At 37.9% G+C, this 23392-nt stretch overlaps 1 protein-coding gene across 2 annotated transcripts; it reads left to right on the forward strand.

The window, feature by feature from the left end:
• PLRG1 (pleiotropic regulator 1) lies at positions 1–23186 on the forward strand. 2 transcript variants are annotated; one of them, XM_032592885.1, is made up of 16 exons: positions 1–113; positions 1662–1768; positions 2061–2132; positions 2806–2948; positions 9638–9691; positions 10814–10907; positions 11111–11198; positions 12795–12896; positions 13891–13983; positions 16530–16679; positions 16769–16870; positions 17412–17514; positions 18516–18624; positions 19585–19724; positions 20226–20419; positions 21382–23186. In XM_032592885.1, the coding sequence occupies exons 4-16, from the start codon at positions 2819–2821 to the stop codon at positions 21439–21441; spliced, it is 1419 nt and encodes a 472-aa protein (XP_032448776.1). In that variant the 5' UTR covers positions 1–113; positions 1662–1768; positions 2061–2132; positions 2806–2818; the 3' UTR covers positions 21442–23186. The 2 variants fall into 2 exon arrangements, with proteins under 2 accessions (XP_032448776.1, XP_030168740.1); XM_030312880.1 differs by lacking the exon at positions 2061–2132 and having other exon boundaries at positions 7–113.
• Positions 23187–23392: the final 206 nt, after the last annotated feature.

The following is a 23392-nucleotide window of genomic DNA, read 5'->3' on the forward strand; positions in this document are numbered from 1 at the left end:
CAGGGCGCCCGATTCCGGAAGGGACTGCACAGTTGTGGCGGCGGTTTCTGTGTTGCAGGCTAGCGTTTCTTGTCTGCTGGAGCGGCGGGTCACCCAGCGGCATCATGGTCGAGGTAAAGTGGCACTTGGGCGCTGAGGGGTCGTTCGCTTCTGGAATGTTTTTCTTCGGCGGCAGGCGTGGGAGACCAAAGGTGTTCGGAGTTTGGAGAGGGTAGAGGCTGTGAAAGGAGGCTCTCTGGCTGAGGCCGGGTAGTCTCTTCTTAAGGTGTTCAGGGATAGAGGGAAGCCGGATGGGAGCATTAGTTGCAGGTTACCCTCAGGCATGAAGCCGGAGAGAATTCTTACTGCCGTTTTACTCTTGAGCCTTTGAGCTTGGCAGTGTCCCCGGAGGCGGTGCTTCTGGACCGCTGATATTCCCCATCTGCAGAATAGAGTTCGTGGTTGTGTGTCCCAAAAGATTGGCAGTATTCTCTGGTGTTCACTTAGTGCTTTCCATCAGCTCTTCCCCAGGAAAACCTGCCATTTTGAAGTTTTGCATCTTTCCCTGTCTTGAACAACCATTCTGTTAGACAGCCTTGTCCGTCTTATCTCAGAAATATTTCTTGACCCTTGTCCGTGTCCAATGCGTTCACTTTAATTCAAACCAACACCATCTTTCATCCGGACAAGAGCATTAGATCTTTGCTGGTGTCCTTGCTTCCATTTTTGTTACACCCTCCTCCCTCCGTAAATTGATCTGTTTAAAACGCAAGTTGATCATGCTTTTTCTGCTTAAAATCCTTTACTGGCCCGATGTTACTAGAGCAAAAATGCAGACTGTTGGAATGATCTTCAAAAAACCCTTATCCTGATCTGGACCTTGCCTACCCTTGGAACCTCATCTTGGTATCACAGCCCACCTTCCTACTGAACATATACAACTCTTGCGGCTCCTGGCATCATTGCAGATACTGAACTGCTGTGTACATGGCATTTTCTCTTTACTGAATTGTTCTTAACTCTTCTGCACAGAGCTAACTCTCTACTTAACTGACATCTCAGAGAGGATTTTTTAAAAATATAATTTATTGACAGATTGGTTTCCATACAACACCCACCGCTCATCCCAACAAGTGCCCTCCTCAATGCCCTCTTTGCCCTCTCCCCCACTCTCCATCAACTCTCAGTTTGTTCTCAATATCCAAGAGTCTCTTATGGTTTGCCTCCCTCCCTCTCTGTAACTTTTCAGAGAGATTTTTCATAACTATCCTAAGTTCTTTCTGTGTCTCATGCCCTTGCTTGTTTCCTTCATAGCACTTATCAAAATGTGTTGCTTATTTTTATCTGTTTTCTCTTGAGCACCTGGACCATGACTATCTTTTCATCATTCTTTTGTTAGCGTCTAACACAGAACCTGCCAGACACATAGTAGGCAGTAGATATTTACTGAATAAATGACCAAGCTCAGGCATCACTAGTTGGTATGGGTGGGTCTCTGGCCAATGAAGAGCTTCCTCTTCTTCTCAACTTGACTCCTATAGCTTGCTACAAATAGCCATGGTGAGTGGTAGAAAGCAGTTTACATATTTAAACTTGTAAAGTGTATAACTAATTTGAATTTAATTTAGGTTATGATATGTGTAATTTGCAGATGGATATGTGATTATAATCTTTCTTTCTAGGAGGTGCAGAAACATTCTGTGCACACACTTGTGTTCAGGTCACTGAAGAGAACCCATGACATGTTTGTAGCTGATAATGGAAAACCTGTGCCTTTGGATGAAGAGAGGTAGGTATTGTTCCTTTTCAGTTGCTAGAATATTTTAACTACTTAATAACTGGGGGAAGAGAGCAGGGAGAGGGGGACCTTTAAAGATTAGTGAGTGATACTAACACTCATAGGATATCTATTCAATAATGATTGGTGTTTGGGCATGATTTAAGCTGATTTAACTTTTTTTTGGCCTTGTCTTTTACAGTAAAAATCCCATTAATTAATTGCATTTATAAATACCCAGTAATTAGGAGAGTCCCTTTTAGGTGTTATATCTTATAATCAATCACTTTGTATGTGCTTTCAGCTTCCCGCTGCTCTCAGAGCCTTGCTGAGCTGAAATTGTACCTGGCCAGTACCTCTACTCCCATCTTTTCTCGTTAGTATGATGAAGATTTTTGAGTGGTGGCATATTTTTGGTTCTACATCTCCAGCTCCAGTCTGGGATTGCATTAATGTGCAGTGTTCCTTCTTTGTCCTTTACCCTTCTTTTAAAATCTACTTAATTCCTAAAACAAGCATTTATATTTAATTTGTAAAGTGAGCTATTCTTAAAATTTATATAAGTGCATTTCTTTAAAAAATACTGAACTAATTACGTACTTCGATTAGTTCTAATTACTCTTTTTAGATACGTCCAGTAAAGGTTATGATAGAAGCTTTTGCTACATTTTTATATTTACACATTTGAAGGAAAATATATTGACTTTGAGGTTTTTAAAAGGATATATTAGTTTCTATGTATTTTTAAACCAGACCCTTGATAACTTATCATGAAAGGTTTTGTATTTATTGGTTAACAACCTAAAATGTTACTTAGACTTAATGGATGCTATGTGGTGGATTATGAACAAAAGTGTGGAAATGCACTTGGAAGTTTTGAGCTTTTTAAAATACTACTTTAAAAACCTCATAGAAATTTTTTCTACATGATTAGGCAAACCTAAGCTATTTAAGTACTTGTGTTTCTCGGCTGTCTATGAATATATTTACTTTGGTTCATATTTTTAAAGTACTCAAGATACATTATTATGTTCATAATTTTTAAATAGTCACAAACGGAAAATGGCAATCAAGCTGCGTAATGAGTATGGTCCTGTGTTGCATATGCCTACTTCAAAAGAAAATTTTAAAGAGAAATGTCCTCAGAATGCATCGGATTCATATGGTCATAAACAATATCCTGCCAATCAAGGTAAGTGTGGCATTATCAGAAATGTGATTCTTTTTAAAAGTAGAAATGTAATTTTTAAAAATAGAAAAATGAAATGTTCTAGTGCCTGTTCTGGAAGGACTGACTAGAGTCAAACCCTATTGAACTAGTGTACCAGTATTATAATGGAAGTCTTGATTTCCTCATTGGAGTAGTGAGTGAGTTGAGATTATTGGTTGGTAGGTTTTTTCTTAATAGGAAATAAAAAAGTGGTAGAATCATAATCGCAGAAATTATTAGGATATAGAGAAGGTCACAGTGGAGACTACAGGAAATATTTCTAACCCATGGGGAGACCATCTATGTATCTTGGCTGTAATTCAGAAAGATGATACTAAGCACTGGCATTCTAATGCATAAAAATAATCTAACATTCCACTGAGAAATCATTTGCTTGGAAGAAAAACCACAGTTGATTTTTACTTGACCGAACAATCTCTCTACATACCATTAGAATTGTACAAGCTTTCTTTTTTTTTTTTTTTTTTGATCTTACTAATCATTTCATTTATTATTTTTTTTTTTTATGAAATTTATTGACAAATTGGTTTCCATACAACACCCAGTGCTCATCCCAAAAGGTGCCCTCCTCAATACCCATCACCCACCCTCCCCTCCCTCCCACCCCCCATCAACCCTCAGTTTGTTCTCAGTTTTTAACAGTCTCTTATGCTTTGGCTCTCTCCCACTCTAACCTCTTTTTTTTTTTTTTCCTTCCCCGGCCCATGGGTTCCTGTTAAGTTTCTCAGGATCCACATAAGAGTGAAGCCATATGGTATCTGTCTTTCTCTGTATGGCTTATTTCATTTAGCATCACACTCTCCAGTTCCATCCACGTTGCTACAAAGGGCCATATTTCATTTTTTCTCATTGCCACATAGTACTCCATTGTGTATATAAACCACAATTTCTTTATCCATTCATCAGTTGATGGACATTTAGGCTCTTTCCATAATTTGGCTATTGTTGAGAGTGCTGCTATGAACATTGGGGTACAAGTGCCCCTATGCATCAGTACTCCTGTATCCCTTGGATAAATTCCTAGCAGTGCTATTGCTGGGTCATAGGGTAGGTCTATTTTTAATTTTCTGAGGAACCTCCACACTGCTTTCCAGAGCGGCTGCACCAATTTGCATTCCCACCAACAGTGCAAGAGGGTTCCCGTTTCTCCACATCCTCTCCAGCATCTATAGTCTCCTGATTTGTTCATTTTAGCCACTCTGACTGGCGTGAGGTGATACCTGAGTGTGGTTTTGATTTGTATTTCCCTGATAAGGAGCGACGCTGAACATCTTTTCATGTGCCTGTTGGCCATCTGGATGTCTTCTTTAGAGAAGTGTCTATTCATGTTTTCTGCCCTTTTCTTCACTGGGTTATTTGTTTTTCGGGTGTGGACTTTGGTGAGCTCTTTATAGATTTTAGATACTAGCCCTTTGTCCGATATGTCATTTGCAAATATCTTTTCCCATTCCGTTGGTTGCCTTTTAGTTTTGTTGGTTGTTTCCTTTGCTGTGCAGAAGCTTTTTATCTTCATAAGGTCCCAGTAATTCACTTTTGCTTTTAATTCCCTTGCCTTTGGGGATGTGTCGAGTAAGAGATTGCTACGGCTGAGGTCAGAGAGATCTTTTCCTGCTTTCTCCTCTAAGGTTTTGATGGTTTCCTGTCTCACATTTAGGTCCTTTATCCATTTTGAGTTTATTTTTGTAAATGGTGTGAGAAAGTGGTCTAGTTTCAACCTTCTGCATGTTGCTGTCCAGTTCTCCCAGCACCATTTGTTAAAGAGGCTGTCTTTTTTCCATTGGATGTTCTTTCCTGCTTTGTCAAAGATGAGTTGGCCATACGTTTGTGGGTCTAGTTCTGGGGTTTCTATTCTATTCCATTGGTCTGTGTGTCTGTTTTTGTGCCAATACCATGCTGTCTTGATGATTACAGCTTTGTAGTAGAGGCTGAAGTCTGGGATTGTGATGCCTCCTGCTTTGGTCTTCTTCTTCAAAATTCCTTTGGCTATTCGGGGCCTTTTGTGGTTCCATATGAATTTTAGGATTGCTTGTTCTAATTTCGAGAAGAATGCTGGTGCAATTTTGATTGGGATTGCATTGAATGTGTAGATAGCTTTGGGTAGTATTGACATTTTGACAATATTTATTTTTCCAATCCATGAGCAGGGAATGTCTTTCCATTTCTTTAAGTCTTCTTCAATTACCTTCATAAGCTTTCTATAGTTTTCAGCATACAGATCCTTTACATCTTTGGTTAGATTTATTCCTAGGTATTTTATGCTTCTTGGTGCAATTGTGAATGGGATCATTTTCTTTATTTGTCTTTCTGTGGCTTCATTGTTAGTGTATAAGAATGCAACTGATTTCTGGACATTGATTTTGTATCCTGCAACTTTGCTGAATTCCTGTATCAGTTCTAGCAGACTTTTGGTGGAGTCTATCGGATTTTCCATGTATAATATCATGTCATCTGCAAAAAGCGAAAGCTTGACTTCATCTTTGCCAATTTTGATGCCTTTGATTTCCTTTTGTTGTCTGATTGCTGATGCTAGAACTTCCAGCACTATGTTAAACAACAGCGGTGAGAGTGGGCATCCCTGTCGTGTTCCTGATCTCAGGGAAAAAGCTCTCAGTTTTTCCCCGTTGAGGATGATGTTAGCTGTGGGCTTTTCATAAATGGCTTTTATGATCTTTAAGTATGTTCCTTCTATCCCGACTTTCGCAAGGGTTTTTATTAAGAAAGGGTGCTGGATTTTGTCAAAGGCCTTTTCTGCATCGATTGACAGGATCATATGGTTCTTCTCTTTTTTTTTTGTTAATGTGATGTATCACGTTGATTGATTTGCGAATGTTGAACCAGCCCTGCATCCCAGGAATGAATCCCACTTGATCATGGTGAATAATTCTTTTTATATGCTGTTGAATTCGATTTGCTAGTATCTTATTGAGAATTTTTGCATCCATATTCATCAGGGATATTGGCCTGTAGTTCTCTTTTTTTACTGGGTCTCTGTCTGGTTTAGGAATCAAAGTAATACTGGCTTCATAGAATGAGTCTGGAAGTTTTCCTTCCCTTTCTATTTCTTGGAATAGCTTGAGAAGGATAGGTATTATCTCTGCTTTAAATGTCTGGTAGAACTCCCCTGGGAAGCCATCTGGTCCTGGACTCTTATTTGTTGGGAGATTTTTGATAACCGATTCAATTTCTTCGCTGGTTATGGGTCTGTTCAAGCTTTCTCTTTCCTCCTGATTGAGTTTTGGAAGAGTGTGGGTGTTCAGGAATTTGTCCATTTCTTCCAGGTTGTCCAATTTGTTGGCATATAATTTTTCATAGTATTCCCTGATAATTGTTTGTATCTCTGAGGGATTGGTTGTAATAATTCCATTTTCATTCATGATTTTATCTATTTGGGTCATCTCCCTTTTCTTTTTGAGAAGCCTGGCTAGAGGTTTGTCAATTTTGTTTATTTTTTCAAAAAACCAACTCTTGGTTTCGTTGATCTGCTCTACAGTTTTTTTAGATTCTATATTGTTTATTTCTGCTCTGATCTTTATTATTTCTCTTCTTCTGCTGGGTTTAGGCTGCCTTTGCTGTTCTGCTTCTAGTTCCTTTAGGTGTGCTGTTAGATTTTGTATTTGGGATTTTTCTTGTTTCTTGAGATAGGCCTGGATTGCAATGTATTTTCCTCTCAGGACTGCCTTCGCTGCGTCCCAAAGCGTTTGGATTGTTGTATTTTCATTTTCGTTTGTTTCCATATATTTTTTGATTTCTTCTCTAATTGCCTGGTTGACCCACTCATTCGTTAGTAGGGTGTTCTTTAACCTCCACGCTTTTGGAGGTTTTCCAGACTTTTTCCTGTGGTTGATTTCAAGCTTCATAGCATTGTGGTCTGAAAGTATGCATGGTATAATTTCAATTCTTGTAAACTTATGAAGGGCTGTTTTGTGACCCAGTATATGATCTATCTTGGAGAATGTTCCATGTGCACTCGAGAAGAAAGTATATTCTGTTGCTTTGGGATGCAGAGTTCTAAATATATCTGTCAAGTCCATCTGATCCAATGTCTCATTCAGGGCCCTTGTTTCTTTATTGACTGTGTGTCTAGATGATCTATCCATTTCTGTAAGTGGGGTGTTAAAGTCCCCAGCAATTACCACATTCTTATCAATAAGGTTGCTTCTGTTTATGAGTAATTGTTTTATATACTTGGGGGCTCCGGTATTCGGCGCATAGACATTTATAATTGTTAGCTCTTCCTGATGGATAGACCCTGTAACTATTATATAATGTCCTTCTTCATCTCTTGTTACAGCCTTTAATTTAAAGTCTAGTTTGTCTGATATAAGTATGGCTACTCCAGCTTTCTTCTGGCTTCCAGTAGCATGATAAATAGTTCTCCATCCCCTCACTCTGAATCTAAAGGTGTCCTCAGGTCTAAAATGAGTCTCTTGTAGACAGCAAATAGATGGGTCTTGTTTTTTTATCCATTCTGATACCCTATGTCTTTTGGTTGACGCATTTAATCCATTTACATTCAGTGTTATTATAGAAAGATACGGGTTTAGAGTCATTGTGATGTCTGTATGTTTTATGCTTGTAGTGATGTCTCTGGTACTTTGTCTCACAGGGTCCCCCTTAGGATCTCTTGTAGGGCTGGTTTAGTGGTGACAAATTCCTTCAGTTTTTGTTTGTTTGGGAAGACCTTTATCTCTCCTTCTATTCTAAATGACAGACTTGCTGGATAAAGGATTCTCGGCTGCATATTTTTGCTGTCTAGCACCCTGAAAATCTCGTGCCAATTCTTTCTGGCCTGCCAAGTTTCAAAAGAGAGATCAGTCACGAGTCTTATAGGTCTCCCTTTATATGTGAGGGCACGTTTACCCCTTGCTGCTTTCAGAATTTTCTCTTTATCCTTGTATTTTGCCAGTTTCACTATGATATGTCGTGCAGAAGATCGATTCAAGTTACGTCTGAAGGGAGTTCTCTGTGCCTCTTGGATTTCAATGCCTTTTTCCTTCCCCAGTTCAGGGAAGTTCTCAGCTATGATTTCTTCAAGTACCCCTTCAGCACCTTTCCCTCTCTCTCCCTCCTCTGGAATACCAATTATGCGTATATTATTTCTTTTTAGTGTATCACTTAGTTCTCTAATTTTCCCCTCATACTCCTGGATTTTTTTATCTCTCTTTTTCTCAGCTTCCTCTTTTTCCATAACTTTATCTTCTAGTTCACCTATTCTCTCCTCTGCCTCTTCCATCCGAGCCGTGGTGGTTTGCATTTTGTTTTGCATTTCCTTTAAAGCGTTTTTCAGCTCCTCGTGACTGTTCCTTAGTCCCTTGATCTCTGTAGCAAGAGATTCTCTGCTGTCCTGTATACTGTTTTCCAGCCCAGCGATTAATTTTATGACTATTATTCTAAATTCACTTTCTGTTATATTACTTAAATCCTTTTTGATCAGCTCATTAGCTGTTGTTATTTCCTGGAGATTCTTCTGAGGGGAATTCTTCCGCTTGGTCATTTTGGATAGTCCCTGGTGTGGTGAGGACCTGCAGGGCACTTCCCCTGTGCTGTGGTGTATAACTGGAGTTGGTGGGCGGGGCCGCAGTCAGTCCTGACGTCTGCCCCCAGCCCACCGCTGGGGCCACAGTCAGACTGGTGTGTGCCTTCTCTTCCCCTCTCCTAGGGGTGGGATTCACTGTGGGGTGGCGTGGCCCGTCTGGGCTACTTGCACACTGCCAGGCTTGTGATGCTGGGGATCTGGCGTATTAGCTGGGGTGGGAAGGCAAGGTGCACGGCGGGAGGGGGGGCAGGCTTAGCTCGCTTCTCCTTAGGTGATCCACTTCAGGAGGGGCCCTGTGGCAGCCGGAGGGAGTCAGATCCGCTGCCGGAGGTTTGGCTCCGCAGAAGCACAGAGTTGGGTGTTTGCGCGGAGCAAGCAATTTCCCTGGCCGGAACCGGTTCCCTTTGGGATTTTGGCTGGGGGATGGGCGGGGGAGATGGCGCTGGCGAGCGCCTTTGTTCCCCGCCAAACTGAGCTCTGTCGTCCGGGGGCTCCGCAGCTCACCCTCCCTTTGTCCTCCAGCTTTCCCGCTTTCCGAGCAGAGCTGTTAACTTATGACCTCCCAGACGCTAAGTAGCGCTTGCTGTCGGAACACAGTCCGTCAGGCCCCTCCGCTTTTGCAAGCCGGACTCGAGGGCTCTGCTTGGCTGGCGAGCCGCCCCTCCGCCCCGGCTCCCTCCCGCCAGTCCGTGGAGCGCGCACCGCCTCGCCGCCCTTCCTACCCTCTTCCGTGGGCCTCTCGTCTGCACTTGGGTCCGGTGACTCCGTTCTGCTAATCCTCTGGCGGTTTTCTGGGTTATTTAGGCAGGTGTAGGTGGAATCTAAGTGATCAGCAGGACGCGTGGTGAGCCCAGCATCCTCCTACGCCGCCATCTTCCTGCGCCTGTACAAGCTTTCTTGACATCATATTAACAAAAGGTCAGAAGAAATAGCTGTGTCCATGGTCTTCAGAAGCCAAAACAAAAATGATCAATTTATCTTATATCTGACATTTGGGTTTAGTTGGGAAAATTTGAGAAATTCAGTTGATAATTTAACACTTATTAAAAGAGATGATACTTGTACATATGATAAATTTGCCAATGATCATAATGATTTTTCTCCTTTTTTTAAGGACAAGAAGTTGAATATTTGGTGACAGGTACACATCCATATCCACCAGGACCTGGTAAGTGAGCTATTTTATATTGAAAGTATCTTGTAGGTATTTCCTTGAATGAATCAATAATATGATTCCTATTGCCTATAAAATACAAGATAAACTTAGCAGACAGGCATCCAAGCATAGTATGTATGTATGTATTTATTTATTTATTATTTTTAGGCATAGCTTTTAGATGATAATAAACTAATAGTCAGTATCAGATATATTCATTGAGCAAACATTTCTAAGCACCTAAATTTATTTCAGGCACTGTGCTAGGAATTCAAAGACAGTAACACTGCTCCAAGCTAAAACATGCTTATATGGAGGTTTAAACAGACATGTTATTATCATTAAACTTATAAAAGTGATTGAAGTGTTAGTGTAGAATCAGGTGTGATAAAAGTGTCTACTAGATGTCTGTGTGTGTAGAAAATTGGTACACAGATGGAGTGGCTAGTATATTGGGGTGGAGGACAGAAAGCTTAGTATATCTAGTTTTAGTAATTTTATTAAAAAAAAATTTTTTTCTTTTAACGTTTATTTATTTTTGAGACAGAGAGAGACAGAGCATGAACAGGGGAGGGGCAGAGAGAGAGGGAGACACAGAATCTGAAACGGGCTCCAGGCTCTGAGCTGTCAGCACAGAGCCCGACGTGGGGCTCGAACTCACGGTCCGTGAGATCATGACCCGAGCCGAAGTCGGACGCTTAACTGACTGAGCCACCCAGGTGCCCCTAGTTTTAGTAATTTTAGAAGACAGGATTTACCGTAATGAAACCCCTGACAGATTAGTACTTCTTGTTTAGTAATTTACATTTACTCTTGGAAATATTCGGTTAGTATTTGGGGGCTGCTTAATTTTTTTATCTGAAGGTAATACCCCAAAATAATAGAAATTGTCTTTACTGTCTTGGGTATGTTAATACCAAGCTGCCTGTGATTAAATCAAATTTGAGTTATGTGATTTCAAGTTACATTTATTATTAAAAAGTTAGAAATAAAAGACTCACAAAACATAATAGAAATTTTTATAGTATCACCACCTGGAGATATCACATGTTTGCTTCCAGTATTTTATTTTAAACCTATGTAAATGAAATCAAAGATAGCTACTGAAAGCAATTGATGTTTTTCTTTAAACAGGGGTTGCTTTGACTGCAGATACTAAGATCCAAAGAATGCCAAGTGAATCAGCCGCTCAGTCCTTAGCTGTGGCATTACCTTCTTCTCAGACCAGGTATGAAGTATTATGCTTGTAATTATAGAGATGTTGAAAACATAATTCATTGTTTCTGTTTTTCTCATTTTAAGATTTCTTCATAATTATGTATTATGTGACGTTTTCCTTTATCATTGCTTACAAAAATTTAAAGAGTTGGTTCTGCAGAGCACATGACATGACAATTAATTGCTTAGAATGTGTTATTTCTTTTGCTTCAGGGTTGACGCAAATCGTAATGCACCTGCTGGAGGTGAATACCGACATCCGGCGGCTGCTGACCGTTCACAGCCTGCAGGGATGACTTCAGTAAGTTTCTCTGTGTCAAATCATGCTGCAGGTTTCTAATTTTTGGAACTTGTTGCCTTATTTTCCTTTATTGCAAGAGTCTTCAGTTAAATACTAAATAAATGAAAATTTGCCTTGGAATTATTAAAGTAAATAGTGGCTGGAGCTAGTTGTTAGTATTTCATGGCCCTAAAATTTAAGTTGCTAGTGAATTGGTATATTTTTTAGAATTTAACATTTTGTTATTCTGTGTCTTTTACACATTGTACGTAATGCTTATTTTGATGTATGTAATGTGATGTTGCCCTTTATTATCCACTATTAAAAGTGCAAGGAATACTATTCTAAAACTTGTGTTAATATGGTTTAAATATGAAAATCTCTTTTTTGTTAAACCCTTAGTTGGCTGACACAGTTTAGTGCTGTTAGTAATGTAATATTCATAGGCTGTAGAACTTGTATGTTATAAATGAGCATTTAGAAATACGTAAGTTTATGTGTAAGTAAATGGTAGCTAAATTGGTGAAAGTAGTTATAAAAAGAATAACTGAAAATACCTAGTTTGTTTTATTATGCTGTCACTTGAATAACTGCAGGCTTTGATTCCTTAATTTATTATGCAGTTATTTGGCTTTATGAAATGAATTAATCTGTGGTCTTCCCACCACATTTCTTCTTTTGCCTCCATTCACAGATCTCTGCCCAGGCTTTCTGCCTCCTTAGGAGGAGGTAATGTAAGCTTCTTGAGGGCAGGAACTTTATGGCTTAAGTATGTTTTGGATGCATGGATGGATGCTAGTAGTAGATGGTACATCAGCTAGAATACCTTATATTTATTTATTTAGTTAGTTTTTAGTGTTTATTTCTGAGAGAGAGAGACAGACAGAGCACGAGCAGGAGAGGGGCAGAAAGAGAGGGAGACACAGAATCTGAAGCAGGCTCCAGGCTCTGAGCTGTCAGCATGGCACAGAGCCCGACGTGGGGCTCAAACCCACAAACCATGAGATCATGACCTGAGCCGAAGTCGGACGCTTAACCAGCTGAGCCACCCAGGCGCGCCTAGAGTACCTTTTAAAATGGTAATTAAGTATTTTTGGAAGGTAGTTTCTCCTTTGCAATATTAAATCAATAATGTTAAAATACAACAATGACAGGCGGAGACATTAATCCACTTGCAATCACTCAAATAATGGTAGGAGCTTATATAGAGCATTTACAGAGTAGTAATAATGTCTTTGTAGTAACTGTATGAAATAGGCACTGTTATTTCCACTTTACAAAGCAGGCATAGAGGTTATGTAATTTTTACCCAAAGTCAGTCAGCTAGTAATTGGCAGAGCTGGGTTCATGAACCCATGCTTAGTGATAAGTGCTCTTAACTCTAATGTTCTGCCTCTGAGATTTTTTAATTGATTTTTAAAATTAACATACAGAAAATATAATTCTGATTAGAAGTCTTAGGTGTGCAGACATTTTCTAGTTATGCAAACATTTTAGCTGTCTTTTCATCAAAGGGGGTAAAAGCCTCATAAATCCCCTTTTAAAATTTTTCATTTTTGATTTAACATGAAATGTTAGGTATGTCTTTAACAATAATGTAATCTGTTCTATGTCTAGGCTGTTATGGAGGCTGGCAATGCCAAAAACTCTGCACTGATGGCTAAAAAAGCCCCTACAATGCCCAAACCCCAGTGGCACCCACCATGGAAACTGTACAGGGTGAGAGAATCTGTATATCATGCCATTACAGAAACGATGATTGCTTTCCAGTTACAAGAGCTGAAGGAGTACAATAAGGAGGAAAAGGAGTAAATATGAGCACTGGTAAAGTGATCTGAGACTAGATGAGGGAAGGGCTAGGCCCCAATCTTGAAAGATAGATCTTAGGAAGACTTCTTTAAGTAAAAGCCATGTATGTATTTCCTATAAAATACAGTATAAAATGTTGACAGAAAGCTATTAGGTGTAGAGAACAGATGAAATAAATTTTCTAAGTGTTTGAAGTGTTTAGTATGAAGGCTAGGAGGAAGAACAGCATATGACATTGTTTCTTTGGCTCTATTGATGATCTTTTTTCAATTATAGTAAATTAAATGATTCAAAATGTACCAGATCTAAAATGAAGTATATATAGCAGAAAAACTGTAACTGCACTTAATTTACTATATGTGCTAAATTTGGTTTTTTAATTGTACACTAACATAGCCTTTCTTTTCGTGTACAGACCTAATAAATTTTATTAGATACATAAATTTGGGTAATCACTGCCCTAGTCTGTATATAGAAGTTCCAGCAACTCAAAAAACACTCCTATGCTGTTATTTTACAGTCATATCCTTTCCTACCCATGGTGACTGTTCGTCTGTTTTCTATATTATAGTTGTGCCTTTTCAATTTTGTTATATAATGGAATTACATGGTATGCACCTTTTGAGACCGACTTCCTTCACTCAGCTTAATGTCTTTGAGAGTCATCCAAGTTGTTGTATCTATTAATAGATTCCTCTTTGCTGAGTAGCATTTCATTGTATAGATATATCAATTTGTGTATTCATTTACTGAAGATAAATTGTAAAATCTGTCAAATAATTTTACAAACTTATTTGAAGATGTGAGGACGGGCTATTCAAACTTGACTTATGTGCAGTGAGTTGAAATTGAATAAACTTTTATGTGTAACGAGTCTGCCCATTCTACCTTTTGTTTTATGCAGGTGATCAGTGGACATCTTGGCTGGGTTCGCTGTATTGCTGTAGAACCTGGAAACCAGTGGTTTGTAACTGGATCTGCTGACAGAACTATAAAGGTAATAAAGAAGGAAGAAAAAAAAATAGGACTTTGTATTTGCTATATAAATTTTATCTTTTATTTTCCTGGGTGGAGATTTCTGTTGTACTTTCTGTGATTTCTTAGACGTGAGTTTGGGGTAAAAGTTACTATATTTATCAGTTCACTGTTCTGAATAAATATGTTTGAGAAATGATTTTTAAGTTACAAGTTTTCCAAACAGTACATACTGACTACCTACCACTAATTCCTTGATTTTTACCTTTTTTCTCTTCTGGTTACAAAATTAAAGTATGCTTATTTATTAAAAAATGTGGAAAATATAGAAAAATATAAAAGAATACAGACCCATACATAATCCTAACACTGTCAAATAATTTGAACATGAATTTGTTTAGTATTTATTTCTGTGCATATGTGTCATTATATTTACTTCTGAGCTCTTTTCCTGTGTGTGTAAGTGCGTATTTTGTTTATTTTGAGGTCGAGAGAGAGAGTGTGTGCACATGGGCATGAGAGCAGGGGAAGGGCAGAGGGAGAGAGAGAAACCCAAGCAAACTCTGTGCTACCTGTGCAGAGCCCAACACGGGGCTTGATCTCAATGACCTGAGCTAAAATCGAGAGCCGGGTGCTTAACTGAGCTATCCAGATGCCCTTTTATTTTATTTATTTTATTTATTTATTTTTTATTATTTTTTTTAAACGTTTATTTATTTTTGAGACAGAGAGAGACAGAGCATGAACGGGGGAGGGTCAGAGAGAGAAAGCGAGACACAGTATCGGAAACAGGCTCCAGGCTCTGAGCTGTCATCACAGAGCCCGACGCGGGGCTCGAACTCACGAACCGCGAGATCATGACCTGAGCCGAAGTCGGACGCTTAACCGACTGAGCCACCCAGGCGCCCCCCCAGATGCCCTTTTAAATGTGTATCTTTAAAAAGTCATGCTTGATGTATAATTTATACTCTGGTTTTTTTCCCACTTAATATTATATCAGAAGCATGTTTCTGTGAAAAAGGATATATCACTTAGGTATTCTATACTGTTTTCCTGTTGTTAGACATTAAACTTTTTAGTTTTTTGATTTTCACCATCACAAGTAATGCCGTAATTAATCTTTGAGCCTAAAGCTTTTTGCTATATTTTAAATTACTTTGTTACTATAGATTCCCAGAAATGGAATTAATGGGTTAAACGTTTTTGAGGTTGACACTCAGAGTACAGGTTATTTTCCAAAATGGACTAATTGATACTTGCAGTGTATGAGAGAATCCTTTTCAGCACACTGATAGTGTATTTTTAAAAATACCTACTAGGGGCGCCTGGGTGGCTTGGTCGGTTGGGCGTCCGACTTCGGCTCAGGTCATGATCTCGCGGTTCGTGAGTTCGAGCCCCGCGTCGGGCTCTGTGATGACAGCTCAGAGCCTGGAGCCTGTTTCCGATACTGTGTCTCGCTTTCTCTCTCTGACCCTCCCCCGTTCATGCTCTGTCTCTCTCTGTCTCAAAAATAAATAAAAGTTAAAAAAAAAATTTTTTTTTAAATACCTACTAAATGTTAAGCAGAAATGGGTATCTAATCTTTTGAAAAATGTACATGAAAAATTTCTAGTGGGTTTGAACTTTTTGATACCTAATAAAGCTGCTTTTAGGTTTTTTCAACATATATATGTATTTATTTATTGAGGTATAGTTGACATACAACATTATATTAGTTTTAGGTACACAACGTAATGATTCAGTATTTATATACATTGTGAAGTGAATACTACAATAAATCTAGTTAACATTTGTCACCATACATAGTTACAGATTGTTTTTTCCTTTTAGAGAGAATTTTTGAGATCTACTGTCTTTTAACAACTTTTAAATATGTGGTGCAGTATTAATAAATAACAGTCACCATGCTGAACATTATATCCCCATGACTTATCTACTTTATAACTGGAAGTTTGCACCTTGACTCTATCCATTTTGCCTACTCCCCACCCCACCTCTGGCAACTACTGATCTATTCTCTTTATCTCTGAGCTTTGTTTGTTTGTTAATGTTTGTTTGTTTTTAGAGTGTATATGCCAGTAAAATCACACAGTATCTTTGTCTGACTTATTTCACATAGCATAATGCACTCAAGGTTCATCCATGTTGTCATAAATGGCAAGATCTCATTCTTTTTCATGGCTGAATGATAGTTCATTGTGTGTGTTTTTGTGTGTACATACAGATACACAACACATTTTTTTTTTTATCCACTCATCCATTGATGGACATTTAGTTTGTTTCCATAGGGTTTTTTTGTTTTTTTTTTTAAGTTGTTGCCATCCTTGGCTAATTTAATGTTGTTCATACTTTCATTATCTATGATATCCTTTTATATATACTAAGATTTTGTCACTTATTGCAAATACTTTCCTAGTTTGAACCTGCTTTTTTTATTCTATTTTTGCCCTGCTTAACAAGGAAGATTGGTGGGAGATTGTTTTTGAAGACTTATTTTTAATATCAAGATTCTAAAAATTTGCTTTGGAATAATCCAAAAGAAAAAAATTAAATATTCTTTGATTGCAGATCTGGGACTTGGCTAGTGGCAAATTAAAACTGTCATTAACTGGGCACATTAGTACAGTGCGTGGTGTGATAGTAAGCACACGGAGCCCTTACCTGTTCTCCTGTGGAGAAGACAAACAAGTCAAATGCTGGGATCTTGAATATAATAAGGTAAGCTTGTAGTTGAGGATTTAAAACATTATGAACCACTGTTTTTCTTTCTAATTATAGAGATTTTCACTTTCCTGCTTTATTTTCAGGTTATAAGGCACTATCATGGACATCTGAGTGCAGTGTATGGTTTGGATTTGCACCCAACAATTGATGTGCTGGTAACCTGTAGTCGAGATTCAACTGCACGGGTAAATGGAGTAGACCTTTGTGTTTATTTGTAAATATATTGCATCTTACAGTATGCATGTTTGGTAATGGAGTCACATGTGATTTGTTAAGAGATTTGAAGATAGTTGCCTTGACCTGTCAGTAGCCTAGCCCCTGAGTTTCTTGACTTCTGTGTTTTTTCACCTTCGTTTTCAGTTCTGTGGCCTCATCGTGTTTATTATTGGGAGTGCCCTGCCTCTGAAATGTGACACTTGCACGTTCCCTTCCCATCACTACAACTATTTTCCATGAGCTGTTTCCTTCAATAGTCTCATTATACCCATTCTTACACGTTGGGTACCCTAATCTTTCAGGTTTTTGTTGTTGTTGTTGTTGTTGTTCCCATCATCTGCCTCCTGTCTACATTCCCCAGCCAGCTTATAGATCATTATCTTCCTTTTAAACAGTTTTTCATTATATTCAGGCACGGTTGCCTAGTAAGTTCCCAGCCTTGAATTGATCCAGTTACCTGCCTGAGATATGAATACCTGTTTTGACAATATGTCTGTTGTGTTTTTATAGATTTGGGATGTGAGAACTAAAGCCAGTGTGCACACATTATCTGGACATACAAATGCAGTTGCTACAGTGAGGTGTCAAGCTGCAGAACCACAAATTATTACTGGTATGACTGATAGCTTTTAAGTTTATAGTGTATTTAATCAGAATGCATTATGATTATGCATATTCTTTTCCTGTTCACTATGACTCTTGCTTTGTATTGTAGACACATTGGGTGTGCATTTGGAATTTACTGTGGTAATTTTTCATATGATTGTTTTTATCTCAAACTCTTTACATATCAGAATATATCACATCTCAGTATCATGTAATGTTTGATTAGAAATGCTTCTGTTAGATACAATTAGACATTGTTTCATAGTATCAAAATTACTAGTCTAAGAAGTTGAAATTAGGTGAAATACCCTGAGACCAATTACTTTTAGAGCTGGTTTGAGTCTTGTTTTACTTATAGTAAGATTAATAATAGATCTTTACTCGGGGTGCCTGGATGGCTCACTTGGTTAAGCGTCAGACTCTTGATTTCGGCCCAGGTCATTCTCTCACAGTTGTGAGGTTGAGCCCCGTGTTTGGTTCCATGCTGAGCGTGGCGTCTGCTTAAGATTCTCTCTCTCTCTCCCTCTCTCTCTCTCTCCCTCTCTCCCTCTCTCCCTGTCTCCCTCTCTCCCTGTCTCCCTCTCTCTCTCCCTCCCTTTCCTCTGCCCCTCCCCTGCTGGTACACATGCACACTCTCTCAAAAAATAAAAATAAATTAAAAAAAATATTAGATCTTTAAGACTAGAAAGTAATTCATTCACTTGATGTATTTTATTAACTACAAGTTTTTTCTTCCCCTCCATGAGGAGTAACATCATGTATTTGCTTTGTTACTCGCATTTGTTCTAGCTGTTGAGTTGAGAGTGCATCAAGCATTTTTTGCCTTTTTTAAGAATTAAATTTAAAACCAACCTAAAAATTAGAACTGTAAAGTAATTAGCCAAGAGTTGATAGGACTTTCACTTAGTCTATATGTATCTATGCAAGACTCCTTCATATTTTATTGTGTTTAATTTTTGCGTTATTTTTTCTGATCGAATTTTGAGGGTGTGTGTGTTTTTATTATAGGAAGCCATGATACTACAATACGATTATGGGATTTGGTGGCTGGAAAAACAAGAGTCACATTAACAAATCACAAAAAATCCGTCAGGGCTGTGGTTTTACATCCTAAACAGTAAGTGTATTTTCCTAATTCGCTTCTCTTTTTTCAATATTTAGTATAAGTATGGAAAGACCAACACTGGTACTATTTCAGTAGTTATTTAGCTGTCATTTCCAGGCCTGTGCCACTTACAAGCATGCATTTCTTTTATTTTCCCTATGTCGTATTTTGCTTCATGACCTATATGTGATAAGGAAAATTTTCTACATGGTGAGCAATGATAGTGTCAGACGAGACAATATGAATAAATCATTGCTAAAATCTGCGTGTGAAAGTAGAGGCTAATAGAAGATGGATTTAATGTTTTGATAGAAATATTACTGGGCATTGAGACATACATAGAGTAGTTTAATTTTTAAGTTAATATACATAGAAAAAAATAGTAGGAACTGTGACCTCATGATCAGGTTATCCATAGAGGTGAGCATATTATCACAGCCTGTTTATTATATCACATCACCTTGACACTTTTCTGGTCACATTGATATCTTTTCTGTACCCATTATTTCCTCTCTCCCTCACTTTTTCTGTCTTCCTCACTCACTGTCTTTTTTTCCCCCTACTTCCTTTTTCTCTTTCTGTTTCTTTCCTTCTTTTCCTTTCTTCCTGTTTTCCCCTCTCTCCTTCTCTTGCTCTCTATCCAGAATAGTTTCATAATCCCTTGCCCTTAATGTGAATTTAAGGTTTTGTACATTTGTTGCTTTAACTCAGTGTAGAGCATTGGGGAAATGAGAATAAAACATTAATCTTGGAATTAAAATACACTTAAAATATTTATTTTGAAGATCTGATTTGACTTGGAACAGATATCTTCATATTTTTACCTCTTGGTATGACAATAATATTTTGCTAAAGCTATGTGGACCCATAAATGCACATGTAGAGAATACAGCCCTAACAAGCTTTTTTGAACTCAGCCATTTTATTTAACTTTGTTTACTTTGTCACTAATTCTTTGTAATCTTATTTCAGTTACACATTTGCATCTGGCTCTCCAGATAACATAAAACAGTGGAAATTCCCTGATGGAAGTTTTATTCAAAATCTTTCTGGTCATAATGCTATTATTAACACACTGACAGTAAATTCTGATGGAGTGCTTGTTTCTGGAGGTAAATTAAGATTTTAGAGATAAATGTGTTTTAGTCTCATTTTTTTTCTTTTGGTAAATGAGTAAACGTTTATAAAATTTCTAAGCCATCCCACCTAAGTATTATAACAGAACTTGTCCAGTTACTGTGTATTTGGATGTTCATATGTGTGTTCATGCATATTTGTAATACCTGTAGCATATTTCATAATTTAACCGTCTTTGAGTTCCCACATGATAAATCTAAGGAATTCATGCTGGGAACCACCTAAAGTTTGGTTGTGTATTCTGGAATTAGATATTGTTTTGTGGTGCTTTTTTAGCTCTATACTAAATTCTGAACTCACACATAAAAATAGACGAACCAGTATTAAGAGAAGCTTGAGTGCCTATGTCTTACATATCTTTATAACTATTTAATCTTTATTGTCATAGTACTTGACCCATGGATGGTACTTAAATGTTTGTCAAGCTGAATTGTTGATAGGACACCAAGTTTAATTAGATTTTTTTTTCCTTTAAGCTGACAATGGCACTATGCATCTTTGGGACTGGAGAACTGGCTATAATTTCCAGAGAGTTCATGCAGCTGTGCAGCCTGGATCTTTGGATAGTGAATCAGGAATATTTGCTTGTGCTTTTGATCAGTCTGAAAGTCGGTTACTAACAGCTGAAGCTGATAAAACCATTAAAGTGTATAAAGAGGATGATACAGCGGTAAGTTCTCTATTTCACATATATTTTAAAGTAAAAGAAATCATACCAGTTTAGCAAGTGCTTTTTCATTTTAAAGGTATTGAAATTATCAGAAGGGAAAATAATCTTCATAGTATTAAAGAATTTGTCATCTTGAGTAGTGTCTGTTCATAGATTTCTGTATTGGTTTCATTGATGCCAGTGAATTATCCTTATTTACTATACTTGGGAAATCTTGCATCCACAATAACCACATGTTGGGGCTCCTGGGTTGCTCAGTCGGTTAAGTGTATGACTTCGGCTCAGGTCATGATCTCACAGTTCGTGAGTTCGAGCCCCTCGTTGGTCTCTATGCTGATAGCTCAAAGCCTGGAGCCTGCTTCCAATTGTGTCTCCCCCTCTCTCTGTCCCTTCTCTGCTCATGCTCTCTCTCTCTCTCTCTCTGTCTCCTTCAAAATAAATAAACATTAAAAAAAAAAAAAAAGAATAACCACAAATAAATAAATTCCTATGCAGATAAATTCTAAAATCATAAGCTTTGGTATTACCAGAATACCTAAATAGCAATTTTATTTGAGATGAAAAACCATGAACTGAATTTGTAGTGAACCAGTCGTCCTTTATTAGATTCAGATAATGTCAAAAGTTTGTCAACTATTTCTTTTTTTTTTTTTAATATAATTTATTGTCAAATTGGCTTTCATACAACACCCAGTGGTCATCCCAACAAGTGCCCTCCTCAGTGCCCGTCACCCATTTTCTCCTCGCCCCCACTCCCCTGTCCACCCACAGTTTGTTCTCTGTATTTAAGAGTCTCTTGTGGTTTGCCTCCCTCCCTTGTCAACTATTTCTGAAATTGTTAAAGAACTGCTAAATATGTAATGCCAACTAATGTAATTTAGAATTGATGGCCTTGTTTTTGTTAGGGAGTTATTAATTAAAAAACTAACAATATTTGATTTTATTTAATTTTCTGTTTTCAGACAGAAGAAACTCATCCAGTCAGCTGGAAGCCAGAAATTATCAAGAGAAAGAGATTTTAATGTAACATTGTCTTCATGGTGGCTCCCCCCCACACACACCCTTTTAAAAAAAAAAAAAAAAAGCTTGGTGTTGATGAGGATATCCAGTCATTTTGTGCTCTGGCTAGGAATGCAGAAACTCACATGCTTAAATCATTCCTGCTTCGTATTTTATAATAAACTGCCCCCCCCCCCCCGTGTTATTTTCTAAAATAAATAATTTGAGATCCTAAGAAGATGCAGATATCAAGCATACGCAGGTTCATTGAACACAACTATTCTAAAGATAGAATATTTGTCAGTTTTATTAAAAGACACTTTTTAAAAAAACTTAACCAAACTGCTTACTATAATAAGGATATGTTTTGAGGGGAGCAGTTGTGTTTTTGTGTGTGTGTGTGTGTGTTTTTCTTTTTTTTTTTTTTTAGTCCTTTAGGAACTAGTATCTGTGACTAATAATTTGGGATTAAAGGATTTGAAGTCTTACTATAATTTATGTATGTTTATTCCACAGTTTTTGAGTGTGTGCTCTGCAAAGCTCTGCACTGGATACTGTTCAGGAAATAGACAAGCAAGTTGTATCTGGCCTCCAAGACTCTAGTTTATGTTACAGAAATGCAGTAAGGGAGAGGCAGGCAAAAAGCTGGAGTAGCACAGAGGGAAGAGCCAGTAATTTTTCCCAGAGAGCATGTGGAAGACTTCATAGAGTCAGGGGTATTTGAGCTGAGCCTTGAGACGGCACAGAGGGAAAACAGTTTTCTAAGATGAGGCATAAAGTGAATGAAACCAGACGTGGGAAACTCTGACGTGTTCTAGGAGCAAAGAGCTGTCTGCTGCAGTTGAGTAATGAGAACAGCTGGCTGGTGCTGGAGAATGTGCATGTTTGCAGTTTGATTGTATTCCAGAAGCAGTAGGATACCAAGATAGGTATCAAATCCTGGAGAAATAGCAAGATACCAGTGGAGGTATTTGAAGCTGTGGCAAGCCCTGTAGTCTTCTTTGAAGACTTTCTGCATAAGGGTTACTTAAGTTTCTGATACCTATGCCTTGTAAATGAGTTTTCTGATCCTTGCCCTTAGGATCTTGAGTCCCCATCAGTCAAGAAAATGAGTCCAACTTCACTTTCCATAGTTAGAAAACACAGTTACAAGAACAATTAAATTTTTTTCAAATTAAAAATATTGCACCATAATTTTGAACAAGTATTTCTGAATTATACATATCCCATCTTGCATGCTATAGGTGGGAGTATAATTTTATAACCTTTGGGGGTGGGGGTTTCAGAGTATATTGAAAATGCTCAAACCATTTCGCTAAACTCTTCATTAAAAATGAAATTACTAGGAAACTGCCTAATAGGAATAATCTGACAAGTGTACACAAGCAGGTTTATTGCACCTTTGTTCTTTAATAATTAAAACTAGCTCAGAGGTCCTACCAGTAAGGGACTGGTGTAATAGATTATGGTACCGTCATGCAATTTATTTCTATTCATTAAGAGTGAGGGATGTCTCTGGATTAACAATAAGATGTCCAAACTTATGTAAAAAAAAAAAAAGTTGTGGACCCTTTTTTTTTTTGTAGGATAACTTGATAATGCTATAAAAAATAATGGAAAAGTAATACCACATTGTTGTCAGTGGCTTTGTGAGGGAGTGAAATTGTGGGAGAACTTTCATGATTGGCTTTATATATTTCTATAATGTTTTAATTTTCTATAAGCATGTATTTTGTAAACTTAAATAAAGAAATCCACTACACTTGCATCCCTGAGAGATTCTCATATATCTTCTAACACAAGAAAAATAGAGGTGAGGAGGGTCACATTCCTAAAGGCCGACCAGAAACCACAGCTAGCACAGGGAGGTGAGCTAGCTTCTTTTCCGCCTAGCAAAGCTTCAACTGTTACTTATTAGACAAGTACCAAATTCTGAATATCATTTACAAAATCCATCTCCCTTCATGCTATCTT

The sequence above is a fragment of the Lynx canadensis genome, chromosome B1, assembly GCF_007474595.2.
Source record: "Lynx canadensis isolate LIC74 chromosome B1, mLynCan4.pri.v2, whole genome shotgun sequence".
Classification (NCBI taxonomy): Eukaryota; Metazoa; Chordata; class Mammalia; order Carnivora; family Felidae; genus Lynx; species Lynx canadensis.

What these genes read in the sequence shown, in the direction of transcription:
- PLRG1 (XM_030312880.1), top strand. An exon ending in TTACCTTCTTCTCAGACCAG is followed by an intron (nt 10,908 to 11,110) that starts GTATGAAGTATT and finishes CTTTTGCTTCAG; the next exon opens with GGTTGACGCAAATCGTAATG. An exon ending in GTGGTTTTACATCCTAAACA is followed by an intron (nt 18,625 to 19,584) that starts GTAAGTGTATTT and finishes ATCTTATTTCAG; the next exon opens with TTACACATTTGCATCTGGCT.